We start from the raw sequence: 25,484 nt of genomic DNA, 5'->3' as shown, positions 1-25,484 counted from the left end.
CAAGCGGAATGCGGCTCGGGCAGTGGCTGAAGCAAAAACTCGGGTGTGGGAGGAGTTTGGAGAGGCCATGGAAAAAGACTTTCGGACTGCCTCGAAGAGGTTCTGGCAAACCGTCAGGCGTCTCAGGAGGGGAAAGCGGTGCTCTACCTGCACTGTGTATAGTGCTGGCGGAGCGCTGCTGACGTCGACTGAGAAAATTGTCAGGTGGTGGAAGGAATACTTCGAGGACCTCCTTAATCCCACTGACGCGTCTTCCAAGGAGGAAGCAGAGTCTGGGGATGAGGGGAATGACCCGCCAATTTCTGGGGGCGAGGTCACTGAGGCAGTTAAACAACTCCTTGGTGGCAGAGCCCCTGGTGTTGATGAGGTCCGCCCCGAGTTCCTGAAGGCTCTGGACGTTGTAGGGCTGTCCTGGCTGACACGCCTCTGCAATGTTGCGTGGAGATCAGGGGCAGTACCTGTGGATTGGCAGACCGGGGTGGTGGTCCCCATCTTTAAGAAGGGGGACCGGAGGGTGTGTTCCAACTACAGGGGGATCACACTCCTCAGCCTCCCCGGGAAAGTCTATGCCAGGGTGCTGGAAAGGAGAGTTCGTCCGCTAGTCGAACCTCTGATACAGGAGGAACAATGCGGTTTTCGTCCTGGTCGCGGAACACTGGACCAGCTCTGCATCCTCTCGAGGATACTTGAGGGGGCATGGGAGTTTGCCCAACCAGTCTACATGTGTTTTGTGGACTTGGAGAAGGCATTCGACCGTGTCCCTCGGGGTGTCCTGTGGGAGGTGTTGCGGGAGTATGGGGTGTCTGGCCCATTGCTACGGGCCATTCGATCCCTATACAACCGTTGCAAGAGCTTGGTTCGCATTGCCGGCAATAAGTCGGACTCGTTCCCGGTGGGTGATGGACTCCGCCAGGGCTGCCCTTTGTCACCGGTTCTGTTCATAATTTTTATGGACAGGATTTCTAGGCGCAGCCAAGTGGCGGAGGGCTTTCGCTTTGGTGGCCTCAGGATCTCATCTCTGATTTTTGCGGATGATGTGGTTCTGTTGGGTGAGGGCCTCCAGCTCGCACTGGAGCGGTTCGCAGCCGAGTGTGAAGCAGCGGGAATGAGGATCAGCACCTCCAAATCTGAGGCCATGGTTCTCAGCCGGAAAAGGGTGGAGTGCCCACTCCGGGTCGGGGATGAGGTCCTGCCCCAAGTGGAGGAGTTCAAGTATCTCGGGGTCTTGTTCGCGAGTGATGGGAGAAGGGAGCCGGAGATCGACAGACGGATTGGGGCTGCAGCTGCAGACGCTGCACCGGTCCGTCGTGGTGAAGAGGGAGCTGAGTGTAAAAGCGAAGCTCTCAATTTACCGGTCGATCTACGTCCCTACCCTCACCTATGGCCACGAGCTGTGGGTAGTGACCGAAAGAACGAGATCGCGGATACAAGCGGCGGAAATGAGCTTCCTCCGAAGGGTGGCTGGCATCTCCCTTAGAGATAGGGTGAGAAGTTCGGCCATCCGGGAGGGGCTCAGAGTAGAGCCGCTGCTTCTCCACATCGAAAGGAGCCAGCTGAGGTGGTTTGGGCATCTGGTAAGGATGCCCCCTGGGCGCCTCCTGGGTGAGGTGTTCCAGGCATGTCCCACCGGGAGGAGGCCCCGGGGCAGACCCAGGACACGCTGGAGAGATTATATCTCTCGGCTGGCCTGGGAACGCCTTGGTGTTCCCCCGGATGAGCTGGAGGAGGTGGCTGGGGAGAGGGAGGTCTGGGCCTCTTTGCTTAGGCTGCTGCCCCCGCGACCCGGCCCCGGATAAAGCGGATGAAGATGGATGGATGGATGGAAGTTTGTTCTCTAACACCTTGGCTCCACATTGCTCTCCACCCATATAGAAGAGTGTTTCTCTTCCCCTTGGGAATCTCCATAAAGATATATCAACAATCATGGTGACCAGCATGGCTGAGGACGACACTGACTGGATGCTCACTCATCAGCTGGTTTTAAAACATGACCCTAAGAGGAAAACTGAAAAACTGTGTTGAGGACATTCACACGTTCCAGTGTGGTGAGTTCAATGATCACTTCTTTACTAAGAGAAAATGTCTCTCCTGCTTTGCCATAATGGGAAACATGTTGCCCTATATTCCAGATAAGTGACAGCCCACAGAGGCAGAGTTACTGTTGTTATTTTGCTGTTACATTCAGGGACACTCAGTAAACTCCAAACATTCTGCACTGTACGTCAAACTCCTGCAAACACCTGTGCAGTCAACTCTGACTGTTACAGCTTTACTGATTCTCAGTCATCAGATGGGATTCAGTGAGGTTTGAGTTTTAATCAGATGAGATGCATGTGAACATTGTAGTTCTTCAGCTGGAGGAAAAAGTCCCTCTGTGGATCTCTGACAGCACCACATGGTAAAGACACAATGCTGCTGTTACACAGATGAGCTCAGATATAACTGATACTGTGAGGTCAAGTTAAATAAGATGAAAATAAATAAATCTTCACAAACTCCTGGAAACTGTTTACTGTGTAGAGGCCAAGAGGAAATTATCTTCTATGTTTAACGCCAGCAGATTGAACATTTGCATTCTTTGAAAAACCTAAAGTTCGAAGTCAAACTGACACCCAGAGTGACGTGTGTCTGTCGAAAGCTTCAAAAACATTTGCAGATGTTTCTAAAGACGCTTCAAGTCCAAACTGATCCGTTTGTGTTGCTCCTGATTGTGAAGTTGTCCTCAAACGCCTCTATGGGTGTGTCCTTCACGTTTACTTTCTCTTTTACTTTTTCTCTTCTTCTGAACTTGACGCTGAACCTCTTCGTGTGAAGGTAATGTTAGCAGCTGAAAACATTACAGACTGCTCCAGCACAGATATGACAACACATAGTTCACGGTAACGGACTCACAGCTGGACCAACGAGTGTGTTCAAAGTGTGTCCGCCCTTTCCTGTTAGTGTGTGTGCTCGTATTTAAACTGCTATAAGTAACTTGTTGGGCTATTATATGTTGAACATATGTTAAATGCATCCCTCATGGATGACATAAAGTCATCTTGAGCCACAAACAACATTCGTGTAACAAGGTAGAAGCCGCAATCAGTTTTTGGCAGCGACTTTTATATAACCTTTATTTATGCACTGGGACTGGGCGTAAACTTAGAGGAGATCGTGCTTTTGCTGTAGCAGCTCCAAAACTGTGGAACTTCCTTTAGAGATCAGACAGGCCAGTTCTTTATCTGTTTTTAAGTCACTCTTGAAAACCCACCTCTTTACCCTGGCCTTTGACACCATGTGAGATGTTGGTTTTTTATTTTTATTTTTATTTTAGATGTTTTTAGGTGATTCGATGCTGTTTTATCTTGTTTTTGTTTTAATATAGGGCTGTTTTAATTTTATGTTTTATGTGTTTTATTTATTTATTTTGCTGTTTTCTGTTATTCTATTGTTTTAACTTATTTTCTGTACAGCACTTTGTTCCTGTGCTGGGTATTTTAAAGTGCTTTATAAATAAAATTGGATTGGATTGGATATGCAGTTCAAAAAATCTCATTAAGATTAAAAATGTATTTTGTAAGAGTAAGTTGGCCAAGAGGACAGCAGAACTGGCAGCAAATATTACGATAGTTCAGTAAAAGTATTTTAAGTGGGGATAAAGGACCGGATTGGTTATAATGTAAGTACAATAACACAGAGTTGTAAAGATACTTGAAAAACAGATAATTTTTTATTTCTATATGTAACCCCTTTGTAATCCCTGTTCACCGAAGTCTATTTATGAACATACGTAAAGATATTACACATAAAAAATACACAGAAACATTGGCACAACACCGGGATAAGAGCAGCAGCAGTTAAGCTGATGTTCAGCAACTAAACTCAGAGTCGTTGTTACTGTGGATCCACTTACTGATGACTGAAGGTGGCTTTTCCTGCCTCCATCAGTCTGTGGAGGAGGCGGAGAGGAGCCGCTGCTCTCCCGCTCTGAGCTCCACCGAAGAGCTCCGGGGGTAGAGGGAGGACAGAGGGTCACGGTGGACCTGATATGGACATGATCTGTTATTTATTATTGTTTACTGTTTATCTGATGAAAGAATTTAGACCGTTTTGAACTCTCACTGATGCCGCAGTGTTCGTTTGACTTTGGGGCCTGAAGCGGAGTTTGGACCCGGTGTTCCAGATCAACTGGCGCTGGTCGAACAGATGTGTGGCAGACTCGCTTTTCAGGAGCTGCCACCAACAAACCAACAAAAAAATGTGTCACCTGTGACATATGTGAGGTTCCCTCAAACACACTCCGTCAGTCTTGATGCTGTTGAACAACAAAATGTTTAAAAATGTTGCGAGTTTACCTGGTGAAATCCTCATGCGCGACGCGATCGCGAAAACAGCAAACAATTAACACCACGCCGATGCTGTTCACAGGACAGCAAGAGTAAACGATCGGGAGAATCTCGTCTTCGTTATCGTTCCCCTCGTACGTTTTATTACTCCGATTTCAGCGTTTCAAATGGAGTCAATCAGCGCCACCTGTGATCAAGTGCCACAGCCTGATTAACTTGTGACACATCTGCACCTGCTTCTATGACCACATCGAGTAAAGAGTGGCTGCACCTACCCCTGGTCCAAATCGACCCACAAACATGTTGACAGATGCGATGCCAGCAATGTGACAGAGCACGTGCATCTTCTTTTTGTTTTGCATATTAATTTATATTTTATTGTTGTGATCTGCAGTGTTTTGTGTTGTTCCACTTTAAATTTGTTTAAAAGGAAGGAGCTGAAAATTTAATTAGTTGGTTTTTGTAAATTTATAATTTATTTTTTAAATTTTATGTGAAGTGAATAAATAAAAGCATATTTATATAATAAACATATACAAATAAAAAGCACATTTTTAACATTAGTAATTCATTTTGTGCATAATTTTATATTGTTGTTGATAATAAATTAATTAAAGCAACAAAACAACCTGAAGAGCCGGTTGGGAGCCAAAAGAGCCGGAAATCCCATCACTAATAATGACGTCAGACTTAACAGGCAGATTGCAGTATCTAAGAATAATTCAGAATGAATAATCACAGGATTTAATATAGTGCACCAGTATTAGGGTGGAGTCTTTAGTTTTCTAATGGCTCATTCATGTTGACCAGAATTTTTCAAAAAAAGTTAAAGAACAATCAATGAATATGTTCTATAGAACGTCCACTGGCATTTTAAAATGTGCTACTGGAAAGCACACAAAACTTCAATGAAATTTATCCATCTATCCTCTTCTGTTTATCCTTAACAAGGATTGTGGGGGGGCTATCTCTGCTACCATAGGGGAAGAGGTGGGAGACACCCTGGAGAGGTTGCTTGACTGTCACAGTACTAATACAGAGAGACAGACAAATATTCACACTTACTTTCAAACCTGTAAGCAATTTAGAATCACCAGTTAACCCGATCCCACTAACTGCATGTGTTTAGACTGTGGGAGGAAGCTGGAGTACCCAGAGAGAACCCACACAGGAACGGGAGAACATGCAGGGGAGAACTCCACACAGAAAGGTAAAAAATAACTTTTTTCCAGTTGACTTCATAATCTGCCATTTACTCACCTTGTTCTTTCCACTCTTGTAGCGTTGCTCTGTCCTCCCCTCCTCCTTTTCACTGACTTCAAGCTAAGAGAATAATAAATCTGATTATAATTACTATAATACTACTAGAAACTAGAAAGCGAGAGCAGATTTCTCCTGTTTTGGCTTCCTGTTAAATCCAGAATTCAAAATCCTGCTCCTCACATACAAGGTCTTAAATAATCAGGCCCCATCTTATCTTAATGACCTTGTAGTACCATATCACCCTATTAGAGCACTTCGCTCCCGCTCTGCAGGCCTACTTGTTGTTCCTAGAGTATTTAAAAGTAGAATGGGAGGCAGAGCCTTCAGTTTTCAGGCCCCTCTTCTGTGGAACCAGCTTCCAGTTTGGATTCAGGAGACAGACACTATCTCTACTTTCAAGATTAGGCTTCAAACTTTCCTTTTTGCTAAAGCATATAGTTAGGGCTGGACCAGGTGACCCTGAATCCTCCCTTAGTTATGCTGCAATAGACGTAGGCTGCCGGGGGATTCCCATGATGCATTGAGTTTCTCCTTTCCAGTCACCTTTCTCACTCTCTATGTGTTAATAGACCTCTCTGTATTGAATCATATCTGTTATTAACCTCTGTCTCTCTTCCACAGCATGTCTTTATCCTGTCTTCCTTCTCTCACCCCAACCGGTCGCAGCAGATGGCCCCGCCCCTCCCTGAGCCTGGTTCTGCTGGAGGTTTCTTCCTGTTAAAAGGGAGTTTTTCCTTCCCACTGTCGCCAAAGTGCTGCTCATAGGGGGTCATATGATTGTTGGGTTTTTCTCTGTATCTATGAAGCGCCTTGAGGCGACTTTTGTTGTGATTTGGCGCTATATAAATAAAGTTGAATTGAATTGAATTGAATTATAGAGCAGGTTGGGGATCGAGATTTGATATTAATATTGTCACGGGAGTGGAACGGACTCAGGCGCAGACGGAGGTAGCACGGTTCAACGACACTTTATTAATCACACTGGTGCGCTATATACACATGAAGGGGTGGGGGAAAACACCAGGGTCCCAGGGATCAACAGGCTGGGGAGACACTTCTTCGCACTCGCTCTGCTCCTCGTCCAAACAGTCTCCACACAAGCAGCTCACTCTCACTCACGGGGTCCAGGGGTCACAGAAGGGCTGATCCAGGTAAACCTATTTACACAGACGAGGGTAAGTCGAAGGCAAACACAGGAACAGTAGAATCGCAAAGAAGCCAGGCAATACTAACGAGAGTTACTCAATATTCCAGCGATGAATAGCTCAGAGCCCCAGCATTAAGAAGAGCCAGAGAACTGCAATCGCTCGAGATCAGCTGCAGGTGCACGGGCCAAGGGCAGGAGCCCAATCAGAGCTCCGCCCAGGCAGACAAGTAGGAGAGAGAGCGAGAGAAAAACAACAACACTTGTGGCCACACTGGGCTGGCCGGGGAGGCACAGGGACCATGACAAATATAGCACACTGCTTAGTTATGTGACATTAATAATGTTAAACTTCAGTCCAACCATTTAAAGATGATGACCTGTCATTCAGATTGTTTGATGTAAACAGATGAAATATGATGTTGAGACAGTTGAAACATATAAAACTAACCTTGGCCTGACAGTAATCTCTCATCAGTGTGACTGTTGTTTATCTGCACAGCTGATATAATAACAGTGAAAGTGCAGATATTACAGATGTCGATGTGTCTGTTTGTATTTCAGTGTGAAACAGGAATTCCTGACATGCAGATACGAAACTAAATGTTTTTCATTCACTACAAGAAATATGAAGTGTAACTTAATAAGTGTAACTCTCATTGTCTTCTGGTTAAAGTTCTCTTCTTAATAAACAGTAGAACAGATAAACTGTACCTAAAGTTAAGAATTGAAACTTAGTAACACTTAAAGATTAAAACAACATTAAAATGACTTTAATTTACTATTGTGTGTAGTGAAGGTGTAGTCTAGATGTGCTGGGTGGCCAAAATGGTATACCTTATGTTATTGTTGTTATTATTTCTGCTTGAGTCTATAGTGGCTCATATAATGTCATACCATTTTAATATCATAAAAAGTCTCACAGAAGATTGGATGAAATAACCAAACTGATAAATAATCATTGTGTGTACAGTTCTGTTCAAACTCAGCAGGAATAATTAGTGTGACGCTTTTAACTCTGCTGATCCTCTGCCTCACACTGCTGTCTGACTGCATTCAGCTGACACTGAGATGAAGCAGGACAGAAGCAGCTGATATTTGGACAGCACACATGATGGAAAGGAGGATTTCACTTGATGTGCACATGAATGATTTGTGTTTCCTCTGCAGGTGAAGGTAGAAAGTGTGTGTGAGCTGATGTGGATGTGAAATCACAGCATGGGTCAATGTGTGGGAAGACAACAATATCAAAGGTGAGATGATCATCTCTAACAGTCCTTTTCCATTAGTACCTACTCGCCTCGGGTTCCAAGCAATCCAAGGTGATCCGAAAATGTGACGTCACCAGACTGTATGGCACCAACGAGGTAGTCACTGGCGTTACCCAAAACCCTGCAATGAGGGACGTGGCTACATAAAAAATACACCGTGGTCACTGAGTCTAGCAAAAAGACTGAGCAGATGTAACATCACTGTGATGTCCTCCTTTGTTGAGGTGTTCGTGTCGCATACAAATGACGGCACGAGATATTAGGCCATGTTGCTATAACAACCCCACGAGGTTTAGGTGGTACTTGATTGTCATGGATCACGAGCAGAGCCGAATAGGTGATCATGGAAAACGGCTGTAAATGTCCATGATTCTCATATCACTGCTCCATCAGTATTGACAGTAGCCGACTTGGACCTAAACCAGGACTCGGACTCGACTCTGGATATGAATCTGAACAACAACCTGGATGGCGACCTGAACCTAAACAACGACCCAGACCTGAATCTGAATCTGAATCTGAACCCGAACCCGGAGTGGGACCTGGACCCAGACCCAGCTGTGTGTCCTTGTCTGCTGCAGAGAGGTGAGCTGTTAGTAACATGATGTGAGTGCTTGATGTTGTTGAATATAAACTGCAGTGCAAACACGTCTTTGCCATTTAAAGTGTCTCTTAAAAACAAGCCTATAGTTTCTAAACTGAAAATCCACTTCAGCAAACAGGAAGTGATCAGTGACGGCCAGTGAAACATTTTTTAGGTGGGGCTGTCAGTCTCAGCAAACATCACTACATTTAATGCATAAAGTGAAGATGTAAAACACACATTCATACTGCATAAAATCCTGAAAAATACATGTCTGAAAACATAAACACGGCGTTCGACTGTATGGAAACGCTGTCCAGTGACTGACTGTCCACCTGCAGAGAGGTAATGTGTGTGTAAATGCTGTTGTGACTTAGTGTTTGTGAATAAATCCTCCATCATGTGTAATGTCAGCTCAGCTCTTTTTCACACACATTTCTATGTTCACATGTGAAGCGGTGGACATGGACATGAATATTGTAAACTGAAGCTCCACCTTTAAACTCGGAGTAACCTAATGTACAAATTATTTTGTACATTAGGCTAAAACAGTGTGATCATCGAACATTTTAGTGCAAAAACAAACTCATTGGACTCACAATACCTCCATGCTTATTTACTCTCCGTCTCTTTCAGCCAGTTACTTGGACAAACTAGCCTGTTCACATGTTCAGAGCAGCTCTCTTTGTGTTACTATGTGACCTGTAAGTGAGAACAGTCTATCACATGAGGCATAAGTGGCAGGACCAATCACATACATGTGGGCCAGGACAGACAGCTGTGGGTGGGTCCCTGCTCGACTGGACCACCACAGCAGCGGGCAGTCTGTCTCACTGATGGTGGATTCTGCTCTGTACAAACTCGGGGCCCTTTTACACAGGGCTTCCTCCTCTGAATCAGAGAGGAGGAGGCTCTTTGTCTCTTTTGTGGTGGCATCTTCACACTGTTCCTGCAGTGGCTGTGGCTCAGGTGGTAGAGCAGATCAGCTACTGATTGGAAGGTTGGTAGTTTGATTCTTGGCTTCCCCAGTCTGCATGCCAAATATCCTTGGGTAAGATACTAACCCCAAGTTGCCCTCCGATGTGTTCATCAGAGTGTGAATGTAGGGTTGGCTCCCGTGCCCCGTACACCCACGTTTCCCTCCCCGGATGCCACTCCCGTTTCAATTTTTCTCCTAGTTTCGGGCAGGCTGTATGGCGAGGCATCCGGGGAGGGAAACGTGGGTGTACGGGGCACCAACCCTGATGCGCGGCCTGTGAAATGCGACCCAGGGGTACTCTGGGACCCCAGGGGTCCGGAGCTGCCCCGAAGGGGAGCACAAGGGTTAAGAGACATGCTTACAAATCGGATTTCCAACTCTTTCAGTCTCGCAGCAGAACATGAGAATAGAGCAGCTGCGAGAGAATTCAGCATTAATGAATCAATGGTACAGAAGTAGGAGGAAGCAAGAAGAATGAGTTGAGTTAAGTTTGACTTATCTGACTGTTTTTTCGCTTAATGCGCCTTTATATGTATGGTAAGGTATGCCTTATGGTCCAAAAATATAGTAACTTATCTTTCTTGTAGAACTGTGCTCCAAATAAAGAACTTTGTATTGTTAGTTAATCATTTGCAAATCAATATTGTCTGAATGGACAGCAATTAAAAAAAGTGAACATGTAAAGCTGCGGTGTTAAGCGCTGTGGTTGAAAAAACCAGTGCAACCGTGGCAAAAAGCTAGTCTAGAGCTCTGAGTTTACCTGACACTCCGACTGGCGGCCGCTGAAAGTGACATCATTTTTCATGGGATATGTAGTCTCCCCCCCACAGAGCCTGTTAATGGTTTACTGGTGTTTTTAGAAGTCATGTTTGGCTTTATGCCTTCTCTATAGTTTATAGTTTATATAAACTATTTATAGTTTCTCTATGCTTGGAACTTAAATTGCACTGTTGGAAATAGTTAATTTGGATGCACATGTTGGGTTTTTTTTGCAAATTGTGCACAATAATATTTTTTTATTTTTGCGGCAGTATATAAAAATTAGCGCATTTAAAAAATGAAATTATGAAGACACTCAAAATAAATTTCCTGTGGTTGGAAACTATTTTGTGCAACTTTTTTGCATTTACACTTTTAACGACTATACCTATAAAATTTATCTAGGTCGGGATATGTGTAAAAAAACAAAAAAACGATTTTCAGTTTTTTGTAGTTTATTGCATTTTTCTTTTGCAATTTATGTAGTTACTATGGACTTGATGCAGACATATTATCAAAATTTGGGGTATAACGGTTGTATTGATGTATAGCCACTTGAAATGCTTCCAAAAACACCATGTGAAAATATAAAGATAAGCTCTGGTGGACTTGATGATATGATGGTCTTTAAAGGATTAAAGCATAAAGAAGTATCCAGATTACTGTTAGTATCACAGTAATGTGCCTGATCTACAGTCAACTGTTCTCTGGATAAATGTGACAGAGTGCAGGGTTCATGCAGATGAAGTTAAACTTTTATAAACTCATAAAAATCAGAAATCTAACAGCTGATGTGTTGGATCAGAAACATTTGACAGTGATTTAAAATAAAGATGTTTGTGTGACACAGAGTGAGCCATTCTCAGAGTTTAATCAGGGCTGGGTCATCAGAAAATATCCTCTGCACACTGTCAGAATTAACACTATTTTTTTTACCATTACAGAGTTTCTCTACACCCGACCAAGGTCACACAGACCAAAACGTTGTAATTGAATAAAAATAATGTTGACCCTGACAGTGTGCAGAAGTTGTCATATTCTCTACAGAGGATAATTTGTTGTTTGATATCTGAATTGTTTGTTGTTTCTTATGTAATGTGTGTGATATGTTTGTTTCTCACCTTCATTATTTTTTATTATTGTTTTTCTTTATCTGAATACAGGGATGTGCCCTTAAAGCGTGCCCAGTCAATGGATCCTAAAATATAGGATGAGATATGCTGAGAGGTAATGTGTGTCTAAATGTTGTTCCTGACTCAGTTTTGGTGAATAAATTCTCTTTCACACACTTCTGTGTTCATATGTGAAGCTCAGCTGTTGTTTGGACTGTAACTCACTCTGATTGGTTCTCTCCAGTTTCCTGTTAATGAGCTGATTGCAGAGCCTTTCTGCTCTTATTGAGTCAAATATTTCTGATCAGTGTTTCTCACTGATGTTGGTCTCCATGGTGACCATTCATTGACAGCTTTACCTTCTTTAGCAATAACTGAGATTCCTGATGAATTGCTTCTAGGTGCCACATCCTTGATTCTACAGCAGGTTTACAGACCTGATGATAATCTGGTTCCTGGATTAAATTAGATTCTTGTTAAAACTCTTTTGAATGTTCATCATTTTTTAGTGGCTTTGAATTATTTCATCTGTCAGTTCCTGTTTTCAGTAAAGAATGTGATGGACTTTTTTTTGATTTTGAGCTGTGATCATAATGTTAATATTCTCTTTAAACTGCACATTCAGAGCAGTGACAGAGCTGAAGTTTGGCTGTTTTATCTGTGTTATTTCTAGTTTTAGCTTAGTTGAACCTTATTCAGTTTACTGATCTATTACAGTCTGTTAGTCTGTCATCAGCTGTTTCTATACATAAGACAGCATTTGTCCTTTCTCATCGAATAACATCACCTTTTATCATTTAGTTCAAACAGTTTGTTTTGCCTTTGTTGCAGCGTTCATGTCACATCCTAATTAAGTCAAGAAATGCTCAGGCGTGTTGCTATAACAATGACCACGCACATTAGGTGGTACTCAATTGGAAGGGAAAATCAGTAGATCCAAGCTGAGTAGTGGGGAGTCAATCCAAGTACCGTATTTTCTGCACTATGAGCCGCACTTAAAATCCTTTAAATTTTTAAAAAATCGACAGTGCACCTTATGTCTGAATTCTGGTTGTGCTTACTGACCTCGAACAGATTTTATGTGCTACACGGCGCTCAAAAATCTGTCAAAAATGTTTTAGTGCGACTTTGCTACGAAGCCGCACCGCTTGATGGATTGTTGGAGCGTTACGGCTACCATAGTCAGGAGCCTCGCTGAGTAATCTGGGTCCTAAACTCAGTGATGCTTCAGGTCCCAAAGTCAAACGAACACTGCAGCATCACTGTGAGTTAAAAACTGTCTAAAGTCTTTCATCTTCAATAAAATGATCAGCATTCCTGCTTTACCAGGTGTAACAATTGAGTTTAACATCCAGGCATCCATGAAAACAGTTTATTAAATTTAACAGAGTTAGACGTTATCAGGAAGTTAGCTCGCTGGTTTTGCTAGTTACCTAAACATGATATCATAACAAAGCATAACACTGGAGGGTAAACGCTAACGTTTTTCCCACTCGATAAAAGTTCCCGATGGTTTTTGACAAATGCACTCTCATGGAAAGATGCTGTAAACGGACCAGACTTCAGTCAGGAGAACACACAAGATAATCCATACACAATACGAGGTTAGTCATTAATGTAAGATAACCTTTATTAGTCCAACATGTGGTAAATTTGTTTTGTTACAGCAGAAAGTGGACAGTGCAAAGTTACATAGCAAAAATTAGAAAAACACTGCAACAACATGGGGATAGAGCAGCTGTGATAGAATTCCACATTAATGAACCAATGGTAGGGAAGTGGAAGAAGCAAGAAGAATGAGTTGAGTAAAGTTTGACTTATCTGAATGTTTTGTTTGTTTTTTGGACCATAAGGCGTACCGAATTATAAGGCACATTAAGCCTTATAATTCGGTACGCCTTATGGTCCAAAAAATACAGTAGATATTGACATGCAATATTTGACATGGTTTTGATGTAATTGTTCTCCTTGTCACTACATGCCACTCTTTTAGAGTACCAATCCAATGATATTTGATAATCTTCCATGGCACACCTCATGACTTCTAAGGGCACACTCACGTGCTGTGGCACAGTGGTCAGGAAACACTTGTGTTCTTTGGCTCTTGGAAGAGGCGGATGCATCTTTCCCCCTCTCCCTCCCTTATCTTCCCTGCTGCTGCTTCTATGTGTTTGTCTAGTTTCGTCTAACTCTAACCCTCAAAGAGTTTCTCAGTCTTTTTCTCTAAAACCTAAAGAATTATGGATTTGATCAACTTTTTTTCCCCTCGCTACCTAGCCTGACCTGTCTCCCCAATGTGATGTTTGTGTGTTGTATGTACGGTCGGCAAGGTCTGTCATCTCGGTTGTGGGCAAAAGACCTGCAACTGACAAATAAAGGCTATCTCATCTCATCTCATCTCAAAAGATGACGGGGATTAAAACAATCTTGTCAAACCTTTGAAGACAAAATTGTTTTAAGACTCATCACCCATACTGGCCCATAGCTTCCTCACATAGCTCTTTCTCTTCTCCAGATAGCTCAGTGCTCGTGGAGGGTGATGGGGATGGCATCAGTGGAATGATTTGCTCTGTATGCAAACTGGTGGGGGTCGAGGGAGGGGCTAAGCAGTCTCTGATGTTCTGAGACACTATCTGCTCGAAACACTTCATGACAACACACGTCAGGGCTATAGGTCTGTTGTCATTGAGGATGTTGATACCAGTCTTTGTGGGGATGGGATTGATGGTGGAGGCCTTGAGACGGGAAGCGTGGCATGAGTCAGGGAGAGGTTGAACAGCCTGGCAATGATCTCTGCAAGTATGTCAGCACAGGTTTTAGCTGAGTCAGCAGCTCTCCTGTGGCTCTGGCTGTTGGCCTTTTGACCTTTAGTAATATTGTGATTATTTTCCTGGAAGGATGTATCTGAGACCATATTTTTCTTTATCTGAATATAGGGATGTGCCCTTAAAGCGTGCCCAGTCAATGGATCCTAAAATATATTTCCACAGATGACCTGCTGCTGCTGCTGCTGAGAGGTAATGTGTGTCTAAATGTTGTTCCTGACTCAGTTTTTGTGAATAAATTCTCTTTCACACACTTCTGTGTTCATATGTGAAGCTCAGCTGTTGTTTGGACTGTAACTCACTCTGATTGGTTCTCTCCAGTTTCCTGTTAATGAGCTGATTGCAAAGCCTTTTTGCTCTTATTGAAGAAAATACATCACTGTGCAAAAGTCTTGAGCCACACCACATTTATTTATATTTTGTTTCCAAGGAGACTGATTTTCTGTATTTCTAAGTAGTCTTAAGCAAAAGTTCTTCAAACTTACTGAAGGTATTTCAGTTCTTTGCACATTGGCTCCTTTTTAACTCCGTTCAGGCCTGAACAATGTCAGGGGAAAGTTAACAAAAAGCCAATTTTAAATGGTATCTTTAGACACTTTTTATTTTTTATTTTTTTTGTGTCCCGTTTGGATCTTTAGCATCAGAATTGTTGTCTTGAGGCCAAGAAAGATGCCAAGCGGATTTATTTTACCAAGTGGATCATCATGGCCTTGCCATATTGGTCCATTTGATTGACCTTTATTATAATTATGTGTTTATTTTATTTTCGGTTGCTACAAACGGGACAGACATGACTGGGGGATAGGACAGAGAGAAAGAAAACCAGAGGGGACAAGAGACGGTGAGAAAGGGGGGAAGAAAGAAAGAAAAACAAACAAAACACCTGGATCACCTGTATGGAGAAAAAAAAACAGAAGAGAAAGCAAACAAAAAAAGAGCAAAGTGCTTTTGTTTTTTCATGTGTAACTGTCTAATGTGGAAGAGTAGAGAAGACTGAGCTGAGTTTATGAATAGGGCAGGGCAATATGGCCAAAAATATATAAAAGATATAATTGACGTGAGACAAAATACTTAAAAAATACAACTCCACAACATTTTTAGTGCAAAAAAACTCAACAACGTATTTTCACTTAAACAAGCAGCTGTTTTTATCTGCATTAAAGTTATATAAAAATGTAACAGTGCAAATGCAAACTGCTGACAGTTTAACCAAAAGGCATTTCCAGTGGAAATATCCTCAGCATAACCATGTATAATATCCACAAAACGTAAAAAGAGGTTATACACACACAGTACGGTAATATTATGTTGAAGCACAGTACGTATCACTCTGCGAGGCTCTGCCTACGATGCCGTAATGCTCCGACAATCCATCAAGCGGTGCGGCTTCGTAGCTTAGCAAAGTCTTATTAAAACTAGTGCTGTCAGCGTTAATCTCGTTAACATGACATCAACGCCATAACCACATTAACGCGACAAATCTCCGTAGGCGAGTTAACACGGGTTGTCCCATGCGTGGGGCTGGATGGCACTAACGCGTTGACGCCGTGCTGCCCCAGGTTTTTCAGCATTGCATGCTCTACCAAAAATAGTGCTTTGTTGTGTATCTGACGGACAAAATCTAAACCAGTTCCACACCACTGAAGCTGCAGCAATTCTGGTTCATCCGTTTCATTCAATGATCCGCTTTCGCCCTTCTCATTCTCCGTCGCCGCCATGCTTTTTCCGCCATGTGCATATGAAAACAAAGGCACAGCGCATGCACGTTTTACCCATATTCTATCGCGATATTTCATTTTCTTATCGTTGTCTAACATTGTACCGGTGTTACCGTGAACTGTATGATATGACCCAGCCCTGTTTATCAGGAGGTCTTAATTAGAGAAGCTGCTGCAGAGATATGATAAAATGTATTCATGCTGCTGTATGACTCAGGAGACACCAGCGTCCTCCAGAGTTTCAAACCTAAGCCAGATCAAAGTGGATAAAACTGAGCAGATGAAATTATTGTTTTCACAAAGTCGAACTTTTAGTTGATCAGAAAATCTTTTAGGAGATATCTGATTATCAACAACAACTGCAACAATGATAATCTCACTGATTAATATTCAGAGCAAATGGCACATCAAGGACATAAAACAGTCACAAATCCATAAATGTGTTTCAAACAGGTCTGTTGGCATTTTTACTGAATTTCAATGCGAAGATTACAGAGTGATGACTGTTCTCAGTTTTTTAAAAGCAAACAGGAAGAGGACAGACAAGGACCTGCTGATTACTGTATCTACACTGAAAATATGATCAGCTGTTTTAGAGGAAGATGTTTCCCTTCATCGTCCTCAGGGCTCTGCAAAAGTTTCCAGGCAGGAAATCCCACATTTATTTTCTAATATGTGATGCTAATAAATGATTTGTGGATTATTCCCTCCTTTCTGAAGCAGCAGCTCTTTAACAGTAAAGAGTCACGGCAGCTAGAGGATCATGATGATCACACAATATTCTCTCTACTTGTTCTTACCCTTAAAATGTTGAAGCCATGCTTTAACTTTGATGTATTGCTCACACACAACCATTCCAACAGCTACTTCAAAGAACTGACAGATCCAGGATCAGGCCAAATCATCAGCAGCTTGATCCACGTATGGACTGAAGTGTGTTTGTGAAAATGTTGGCCTGCTCCTTTATCAGTGTGTAACAGTGTGTGTATGAGAGCCATGTAATGTCCATGTGTGCGTGCTGACTGTGCTGCTCTGACCCCCCTCCTCCTTTCAGGGCGGAGCCTGCTGGAGTCCGATGGTTGAGACCAGGTCTGAGGAAGTGTAAGTGTGTTTTTAATGGGATTCATGAAAACAAAGCAGCACACATTCAACCATCTTCATCATGTCAGGAGTCATCATCAAAGTGTCAATCAATGAACAGATGATGGATCAATAACTGCAGCTGGATTGTGTTTGTTCTCTCCATCAGATTCCTGTCAACTCACAATCGACACAAACACAGTGAACACAAAGCTCCAACTGTCTGACAACAACAGGAAGGTGACACATGTGGAGGAGGTTCAGTCATATCCTGATCATCCAGACAGATTTGATGGTTATGAACAGCTGCTGTGTAGAAGTGGTCTGACTGGTCGCTGTTACTGGGAGGTCGAGTGGAGAGGAGCCATTTATATATCAGTGAGTTACAGAAGAATCAGAAGGAAAGAAGGCAGTGATGACTGTAGGTTTGGACACAACGATCATTCCTGGAGTCTGAGCTGCTATGATGATGGTCCTCGTTCTGTCTGGCACAATAACAGAAACACGCCCATCTCCTCCTCCTCCTCCTCCTCCTCCTCTGTCTCTAACAGAGCAGCAGTGTATGTGGACTGTCCTGCTGGCACTCTGTCCTTCTACAGAGTCTCCTCTGACACTCTGATCCACCTCCACACCTTCAACACCACATTCACTCAAACTCTTTATCCTGGGTTTATGGTCAGGTTTCCTGGTTGCTCAGTGTCCCTGTGCTGAGTGGAGTGTAAAGAGTGTCTGCTGTTAGAGAAACAGTTGAACAGATAGTTCAGTCAGTACATGTCTGTCTCTTTCACTCACAAACACGTTTTCAGATTCATGGATTCAATCAAATTATAGAAATGATTTGAACATTTAATGATGATGGACGCTGGTGCCTGTCCCAGCTGAACAGTACTGCATTCATTGAAATTTATTCTGGAGCATTGACCTGCTCACGTTTTGTTTCTCTGTGTAATATAATATAGCCTTTGTTACTCTTCAGCCTTTTCCATTTTTTACCTGCACTCTGAAATTAAAACATTCACTGATTTTTAAACATATTACGCAAAAAATAAATTGTGGCTTAAACAAAGACAAATCTGTGATCACTGGACAGGATCTTCTGTTAATCTGAGAAGTTTTTGTCATCTGTGCAAGCAGCTGATGATGGCATTATTGTTTGTTTCGTGTGTGTATTCACATGCTGTGTTTCAAGAGTCTGTAAATGAGCTCTAGCTTGAAATCTCATGTACTTATGTATTGCCTGGTGAGGCTCGGCTCAATCAACATTACAGTAAAAACATTTGTGTTTTTAGTGCACCTGCAGCATTATAAACCTAAAGGCACTTTATTTTAATTCAAATAAAATAAAATGAGAGGTTTATTGTCTTTTACTGTTGGTCTCTTAAAACATAAATACAGGTTAAATTTTTAAGTCTTTAGCATGCAACCAACTGCAGCAGTGAAGCTGTAAATAAGCTTGTATATCATGTTGTATTTCAGGTCTCAGGGCCAGCTAAAGCTTGGTGGTGGTGGTGGGGGTATGCCCCCCACATGCCCCCTATGTACACTCCTCAAAAAACTGGTACTTCTGTGTCAGCCGTGTGTACCACGCATGCACCATCTCCTCCTTGTGGGGATGCGTTTTAATGAGGTTTATCTGTTTTATAAAGTGATTTTTCAGTGTGAATTTATACAAGTGTGGAATTACTTTATCTTTTATCCTAACACTATGGAGAAGCCTTATATAAAGACTTGCTTATTTTTAGACACTAATCCTGAAAAGGTCTATGTTAGAGGAATTGTGTTGCAATGTCTTTGATGTGCATTGCCATATTGTCTTATTACTAGAGGTGGGAATCACCAAACATCCCACGATACAATATTATCACAATACTTAACGCACGATACGATATTATTGCAATTTTTTAAAAATATTTTGCGATATTCAGATTCTGTACATAAAGGTAAACTTTATCAATATTCATTTTCTCTAATATCAAAGTCTCACACTCAGTCTTTCTCTCATTTCAGTTTGATTGTTGACAAACTGAACGGTTTGTATTACAGTCTAGTCCAACTTAACTGAATCAACCATCTGGTACAATTATAGCTATTCTGAACTATGCAGTTTATGAAAACTATGCAGCAGTGGAATGGAACATGCTCTGAAGTCAGAATGTTCCATTCCACAAAAACTTTTTTTGTAACAAAATATCGATTTCTGCTGTCCCTGTATCGATACATTATTAGCAAACAAAATATCACCATACTACAAAGTATCGATTTTTTCCCCCACCCCTACTTAGTACCACTGCTTTTGATGACATACGGTTTTACTATGTCTGTTTCAACACTTTATGACACCTTGTACCTCAGGAAATGGAGTGAAGCCCACAGGTGGTGGAGTATTTTTGTCTTTGAGGATGGGGGAAGAGGCAAATAGGTTTGTTGTTAAAACCATTAGTAACAGGGCTCATTTTCTGGGCATCTTAGCATGTGATCAGTTGCCAACAAGGCCCTGTTAATTCTGTTTATGAACTGTGGTCTGAAGTTTATTTTTCAGTGTGAATTTATACAAATAGATTTTATAGATGCAGAATGAAAATTATTTAAAACCTCTGGTCTCCTCCCCTTACAGTAAACAGCCCCACAATGGAAATACACTGGTACAGTGGCCAGGGGTGCTGACCCCCTCAGTAACTCTTGCTACTGTCCGGGGGGAAGGGGGGGGGGGTGATTGTCCTCCTGCCCTGCAGGAGGACAATCTTTGTTCCCTTTGTTCCCTTTGTCTTTGTTCCCATTCCAGGCCTATTTTCCATTTAGTATTCTTACACCCATTAACTGCCATATTGTAATTTTGCAAGTATGTATGTATATTAAGCAATCTGTTATTCTCAACAACGGTGATCTGAAAGATAAAGTGTGTGTTAGAAGCAGTTTTGCTGGGTTTGTTTTTAACTTGGCAAAACATAGTGTGACTCTTTCTTCTTAATTTAGCATTTTTTAACTGTGTGGTCTTTCTGGGAAAACGTAGGCCAACTTGTGAAATGAGAGCATGCACCGCCCTCCAGAACTGTCAGCTTTGCTCGTTTCATGTGTCATCTGTTAATGCAACTGAATATTTTATGGATCTTAATGTTTAGAGACAATAGCGAGGTACTGACCTGTGTGTCTCTTTAAACTGCAGATGTTTAATTCTAAGGCTACATATTATTTATCTCCCACTGAGTCTGCTTAGCATAAGTTTAAAGTATTACAGTTTAAATTTCTGGGAAGTTTTTTATTTTTTTATTTTCCCTCCTGTGGCTGTGAACAGTATGGCTGGTGGAAGTTTGTTGGTGGTTGTGGACAATTCTGACTGTACTGTCTGATTTGAGTTTTGTGTTGGAGCCCTTTCTTCAGTCGTTAATTGTCTGTGAGCCGTGAAGACCCAAACTAAGGCTACATCCACACCGGCCTGGATAGATTTGAAAACGGCGTTTTCGTCTGAAAACGCTCCGCGTCCACACTAGCGTTTTCAATCGTTTTCACAGTTTTGCGTCCACATTGAAACGGCCGAAACTTACGTTCCAGTCCTGCGCATGTGTGAAATGCAAGAAGATTCGACCTGCCTCATTTCCGTCTGCCATTTAGTTTCTTTCTCTTTGAAGCGTCAAGGCAACATGTTGAGGAAAAGCACCGAGTTTTTAATAAGGACTCACAATGAGGTGGAGTTGTTGCTGCGAGTAACACAAAAGTACAAAGTTGCAAAAGCGAGTGAGAGTTAAAGAATTTGAAGAACAGCTCTCTGGAGCACGGACAGACTGATGTTAATCTTTAACAGGGCTGTCAATCAAAGCAGCTGCTGTATAATGCCCTCTGCTATCTTTGGTTAATTGGTCACATGACTGCATCACATGACTAAAATGCATCATCGTTTTCGAAAGTCTCAGTTTTCACTGTCCACACTGCGACGCAAACGCACCGTCTTCAAAACGAACTTGTTAGGCAGACTGAAGAGAATTACAGTAATCAATCCGAGAAGTGACGAGACAATGGGGTGTGAGGAATGATGCGGCGTCTTCCCTTCATTGGCTTCCTGTTAAATCCAGAATTCAAAATCCTGCTCCTCACATACAAGGTCTTAAATAATCAGGCCCCATCTTATCTTAATGACCTTGTAGTACCATATCACCCTATTAGAGCACTTCGCTCTCGCTCTGCAGGCCTACTTGTTGTTCCTAGAGTATTTAAAAGTAGAATGGGAGGCAGAGCCTTCAGTTTTCAGGCCCCTCTTCTGTGGAACCAGCTTCCAGTTTGGATTCAGGAGACAGACACTATCTCTACTTTCAAGATTAGGCTTCAAACTTTCCTTTTTGCTAAAGCATATAGTTAGGGCTGGACCAGGTGACCCTGAATCCTCCCTTAGTTATGCTGCAATAGATGTAGGCTGCCGGGGATTCCCATGATGCACTGGGTGTTTCTTCTTCACTCACTATGTGTTAACAGACCTCTCTGCATTGAATCATATCTGTTATTAACCTCTGTCTCTCTTCCACAGCATGTCTTTATCCTGTCTTCCTTCTCTCACCCCAACCAATCACAGCAGATGGCCCCGCCCCTCCCTGAGCCTGGTTCTGCTGGAGGTTTCTTCCTGTTAAAAGGGAGTTTTTCCTTCCCACTGTCGCCAAAGTGCTGCTCATAGGGGGTCATATGATTGTTGGGTTTTTCTCTGCATGTATTATTGTAGGGTCTACTGTACAATACAAAGCGCCTTGAGGCGACTGTTGTTGTCATTTGGCGCCGTGTAAATAAAATTGAATTGAATTGAATGTATGCAGACGAGGTGTTTAATAATTTAATAATTTAATTGTGATTAATATGAGACTGAAATAACAAAATGCTGTCAAGGACGACACTGAGACTCTAAACCTGAGGGGAGGGAAACATGGAGGAGTTGTCACCACTGCACATGAACTAAACGGGCTCACAGCATATTTGACGTGGCACAGTTTTTATCCAGTTACCCAGTTGGGACCAGCACTACACGCACTGCTCCCAAGCTTCCCCTTTGGAGTTGTGATCCCTTGAGGCTGGGTTTGTGTCTTCTCCTGGTCTCAAATACATTTTACTCATTTTTGAAAAGCATGTCTGCAGCTCATCACTAGTGCTCTGACTGGTACTGCTAACCCTGCATCATCAACATCTCACAACATGATTGTGTGACAGAATGAGATACAATAACTACACATTACACATAAAAAACAGTAACAAGGATTTGATGGCACTGTAATGTCATTGGGGTCCTTCCTACTCGTGGCTGGGATCTGCAGTGAAGTATAGCAGACAAGGGCAAATCTTTAACCATGTGCTACAGTTAACATTATGTTTTTATTTACAGAGTCAGCTCATATAAAGTAACATTACACAACTAATAATACAAACTGGACAGTCACTGAAATGAGTTTTGCAAAGATGGTGATTTTCTTTTGTTGTTTTAAGTGTTCCTAAAGTATTTAAAAAAGTAAAATCTTCCTTTTTCAAGCTTTGGAGCAAGTAGTTAGCAGTTTCTCTCTATTATTGTAGCGTCTTTATCTTATAGAATAAAACACCTTGAGTGCTTTTCTACTCTACTTTGGGCACTCAGTGCAGTTCATACAACATTCCTCATTCACTCAATCACACACATTCATTGAATTTTACATTGTATAGTGACCTGTTTGATAAAGTAACCACATGCAAACTGTTAAAAGATGTTCAATTTGTTAAACTTATGATATTGAGCAATGACTGTGGACCTATTATGCTCATTTCTACTGCGGGTTCGAGAGTACGTTTGCATGATTTGAAGCTAAAATTCATTTATTAGTCTTCACAGTGGACACGTGCAGCCCCACTGCTCCCTGAAACAAACCATTAAGGCCAACTTGTCCTGACGAGCTGCCCCTCAGAATCAAAAGGGTTGAACAGCAGGCAGGTGGGGTGATCACAGTCACAGCTGTGTGCTCCGTTACAGAGTTGAGAGAGGAAAAAGCTGATTTTAAGGCTGATGTCACCGTGAGCCACCACCTCATTAACAGTATGCACCCATGAAATGTGTATAAAAAAAACCCCACTGAAAAAAGTTAGCTTGCATTCACACGGAGCAGAGCAAGAAAAGCAATAACAAAAATGTGATTGGCTGTTTAATAGTAAACATTTATTCTCGGCTGTCAAGCTTCAACGCGTAGAACACATTCCCATCATGCTGCTGGATGCAAATGCACTGTTTGTGATTCTTGTGCGCTCCTAAAAAATGTTAATGTTAGCGGAGTTTTTGTTTCGTGGGTTGTGTTCTTGTTTTTTTGCTTTGCAGTTTTTTTAAATCTCGTACTAATCAGCAGCAGATCCACAGCTGTATTCCCTCATTGCACATGAGCTGTGTCTTTTTCATATTAGGAACTGAAATGCATAGCCATGCATGACCTCTGCTGGTTGGAGTTTGTGTTGTTTACCAGTGGACTAGCCAGCCACTCTATCACACATTAACCCCGGGGCCCAGCTAACAAGCTCTGTGCTGCTCTCCAGCCTCATTAAGAAAACCACAGCGAGATCGCACCTGAGAATGCTGATAAACCTGCATACTGCCACGCATGCTGTCAGACACACACACACACACACACACACACACACACACACACACACCATGTATCCATGACGTCAGACAACATTACACTACACTTACCTTAACTTACCCACCAACCACCAACCTAACCTGAAAACATGTCCTTGAGATTTTGTGATGCGGGTGTTTTTGAAGCTTTCTCTCTTATAACATGACAAAGTAAACAGACCTACATCCTCAAACACACACACACACATGGATCCTCTCCAGGTCATTTGATTAAAACAGTGTGTGAAGGTTAACACAAGTGTATGGGGAGCAAGTCAGCAGAAAGTTCCCAATCCAAGGTTCAATTCTCAGATGATGTGGGCACCTGCCTGTCCTGTGGTGTAGATCAGCGGTCCCCAACCTTTTTTGCACCACCATTTATAAAATGCGAACAAATGCAAAACTTATGCTGCTGCCAGATGTTCCTCAGTAAAACACAGCAGTACACATCTGGCTGCAGAGCTCCACTCACTGTGGCTTCATGTAATAGTTCATCTAGAGCAGCGGTCTCCAACCTTTTTTGCACCACGGACCGGTTTATGCCCGACAATATTTTCATGGACCGGCCTTTAAGGTGTCGCGGATAAATACAACAAAATAAACTAGTACCGGTACCGAAAAAAAGAAGATTTATTCATAACACACGTGAAAAGACCCAGGAAAACCGAGTTAACGATAAAAACGATAACAAAATAACGCTGAAAACCGATAAAAACCCTGAAAACTATACATTTCACACCTGAGCCTCAACTCTCGCGGCCCGGTACCAAACGACTCACGGACCGGTACCGGTCCGAGGCCCGGGGGTTGGGGACTGCTGCTGTAGAGTTTAGACATGCTGTGACATGCATGTACTTCTGGTCTTAATTGCACTCGTAGCATCAAGTTGCACTTGAGTCTCAGTGACTGTGCTCACTGAGCTCTGAGCTCTCCTGTGATACGTTGAGCTGCACTGACTGCAGGACGATTCACTATGTGCACTGTGCTGATCTTTTTTCAGGGGAAGGGAGGAAACGAAGAGGCCTTGGAGATGTAAAAGATGAGCTCGGCACTCTAAACAGCATATACTTCAGAGGTAATGTGTTTGGTAGTTAAGCAGTGACAGTGACCTATTCCTCCTCTGACTTCAGAGCCGACACATCTTCCTCCCTGCAAATGGACCATCTGGATCGCCTGTTTTAGCTCATGAAGATTACAACTTGACCATCATTTTAACGGGGTTTTGTATTTCAATAGGCAGAAAAAAGGCAATTTGTTCATCGGCGCTGGTGAAGATGAAGAAGTACGGGGTTATTAAACAGACATAATGGCAGAATTTAATGAACTTTTGGAATCTAAGAAGATAAAAATGCTGAAAGTCGGGGCTGGCCAGCGCCAAGAAGACAAGTGAGGAAATGCTTCAGACTGCTGTATCATGTGCTGACAAATTGCAGTGATTTTAGAAGTCATTTAAAATTCTCACAGTCCAGCTGTAAAATATAGGTTTGTGCAGATATCCTGGTGACGTTTTTCTTACCCTGCCCTCAAGGCCTTTGGCCGTTTATGAAGGTATATTTGCTTTAACTCTGCCTGCCTTCAATTGTATCCGATCTAATATTAGTATTTATATTAATTATTTTTAATTAACTGTCAAAGTGCTTAATTAGCATTATTAATGTTAATGTAGCAAAACCACTCAGTGGTTGCTGAAAAATGAGACTAAATAACCCAGACCCAAGTTCATAGAAAGTCGTCATAAAGATTTAATTACACTAATTAATAAAACCGTGGGGAGAGATTCATTAAGCAAAGACGAGGCAATAGGCCGAGCTCTGCAGA

The 25,484-nt window shown here is 42.3% G+C and overlaps 1 protein-coding gene and 2 long non-coding RNA genes across 3 annotated transcripts; all 3 read left to right on the top strand.

Moving 5' to 3' along the window:
- Positions 1–2,789: 2,789 nt before the first annotated feature.
- LOC148106023 (uncharacterized) lies at positions 2,790–6,947 on the top strand. Its single transcript, XR_015720688.1, has 3 exons — positions 2,790–2,814; positions 5,455–5,535; positions 6,210–6,947. It is a non-coding gene; the product is annotated as an uncharacterized LOC148106023 (long non-coding RNA).
- A 41-nt stretch (positions 6,948–6,988) lies between these two features.
- LOC102788277 (uncharacterized) lies at positions 6,989–11,526 on the top strand. The gene is made up of 3 exons (XR_437396.2): positions 6,989–7,985; positions 8,397–8,588; positions 11,488–11,526. It is a non-coding gene; the product is annotated as an uncharacterized LOC102788277 (long non-coding RNA).
- Positions 11,527–15,610: 4,084 nt separating this feature from the next.
- LOC148106022 (neoverrucotoxin subunit alpha-like) lies at positions 15,611–18,479 on the top strand. Its single transcript, XM_087830141.1, has 3 exons — positions 15,611–15,615; positions 17,034–17,080; positions 17,229–18,479. The coding sequence occupies exons 1-3, from the start codon at positions 15,611–15,613 to the stop codon at positions 17,768–17,770; spliced, it is 594 nt and encodes a 197-aa protein (XP_087686267.1). The 3' UTR covers positions 17,771–18,479.
- The last annotated feature ends 7,005 nt before the right edge of the window (positions 18,480–25,484 follow it).

The sequence above is a fragment of the Neolamprologus brichardi genome, chromosome 2 (assembly GCF_056152115.1).
Source record: "Neolamprologus brichardi isolate AB-2024 chromosome 2, ASM5615211v1, whole genome shotgun sequence".
NCBI lineage: Eukaryota > Metazoa > Chordata > Actinopteri > Cichliformes > Cichlidae > Neolamprologus > Neolamprologus brichardi.
Note: the sequence above shows the minus strand (reverse complement) of the source record. Positions and strands in the feature narration are given on the sequence as shown.

What these genes read in the sequence shown, in the direction of transcription:
- LOC148106022 (XM_087830141.1), top strand. An exon ending in GAGACCAGGTCTGAGGAAGT is followed by an intron (nt 17,081 to 17,228) that starts GTAAGTGTGTTT and finishes TCTCTCCATCAG; the next exon opens with ATTCCTGTCAACTCACAATC.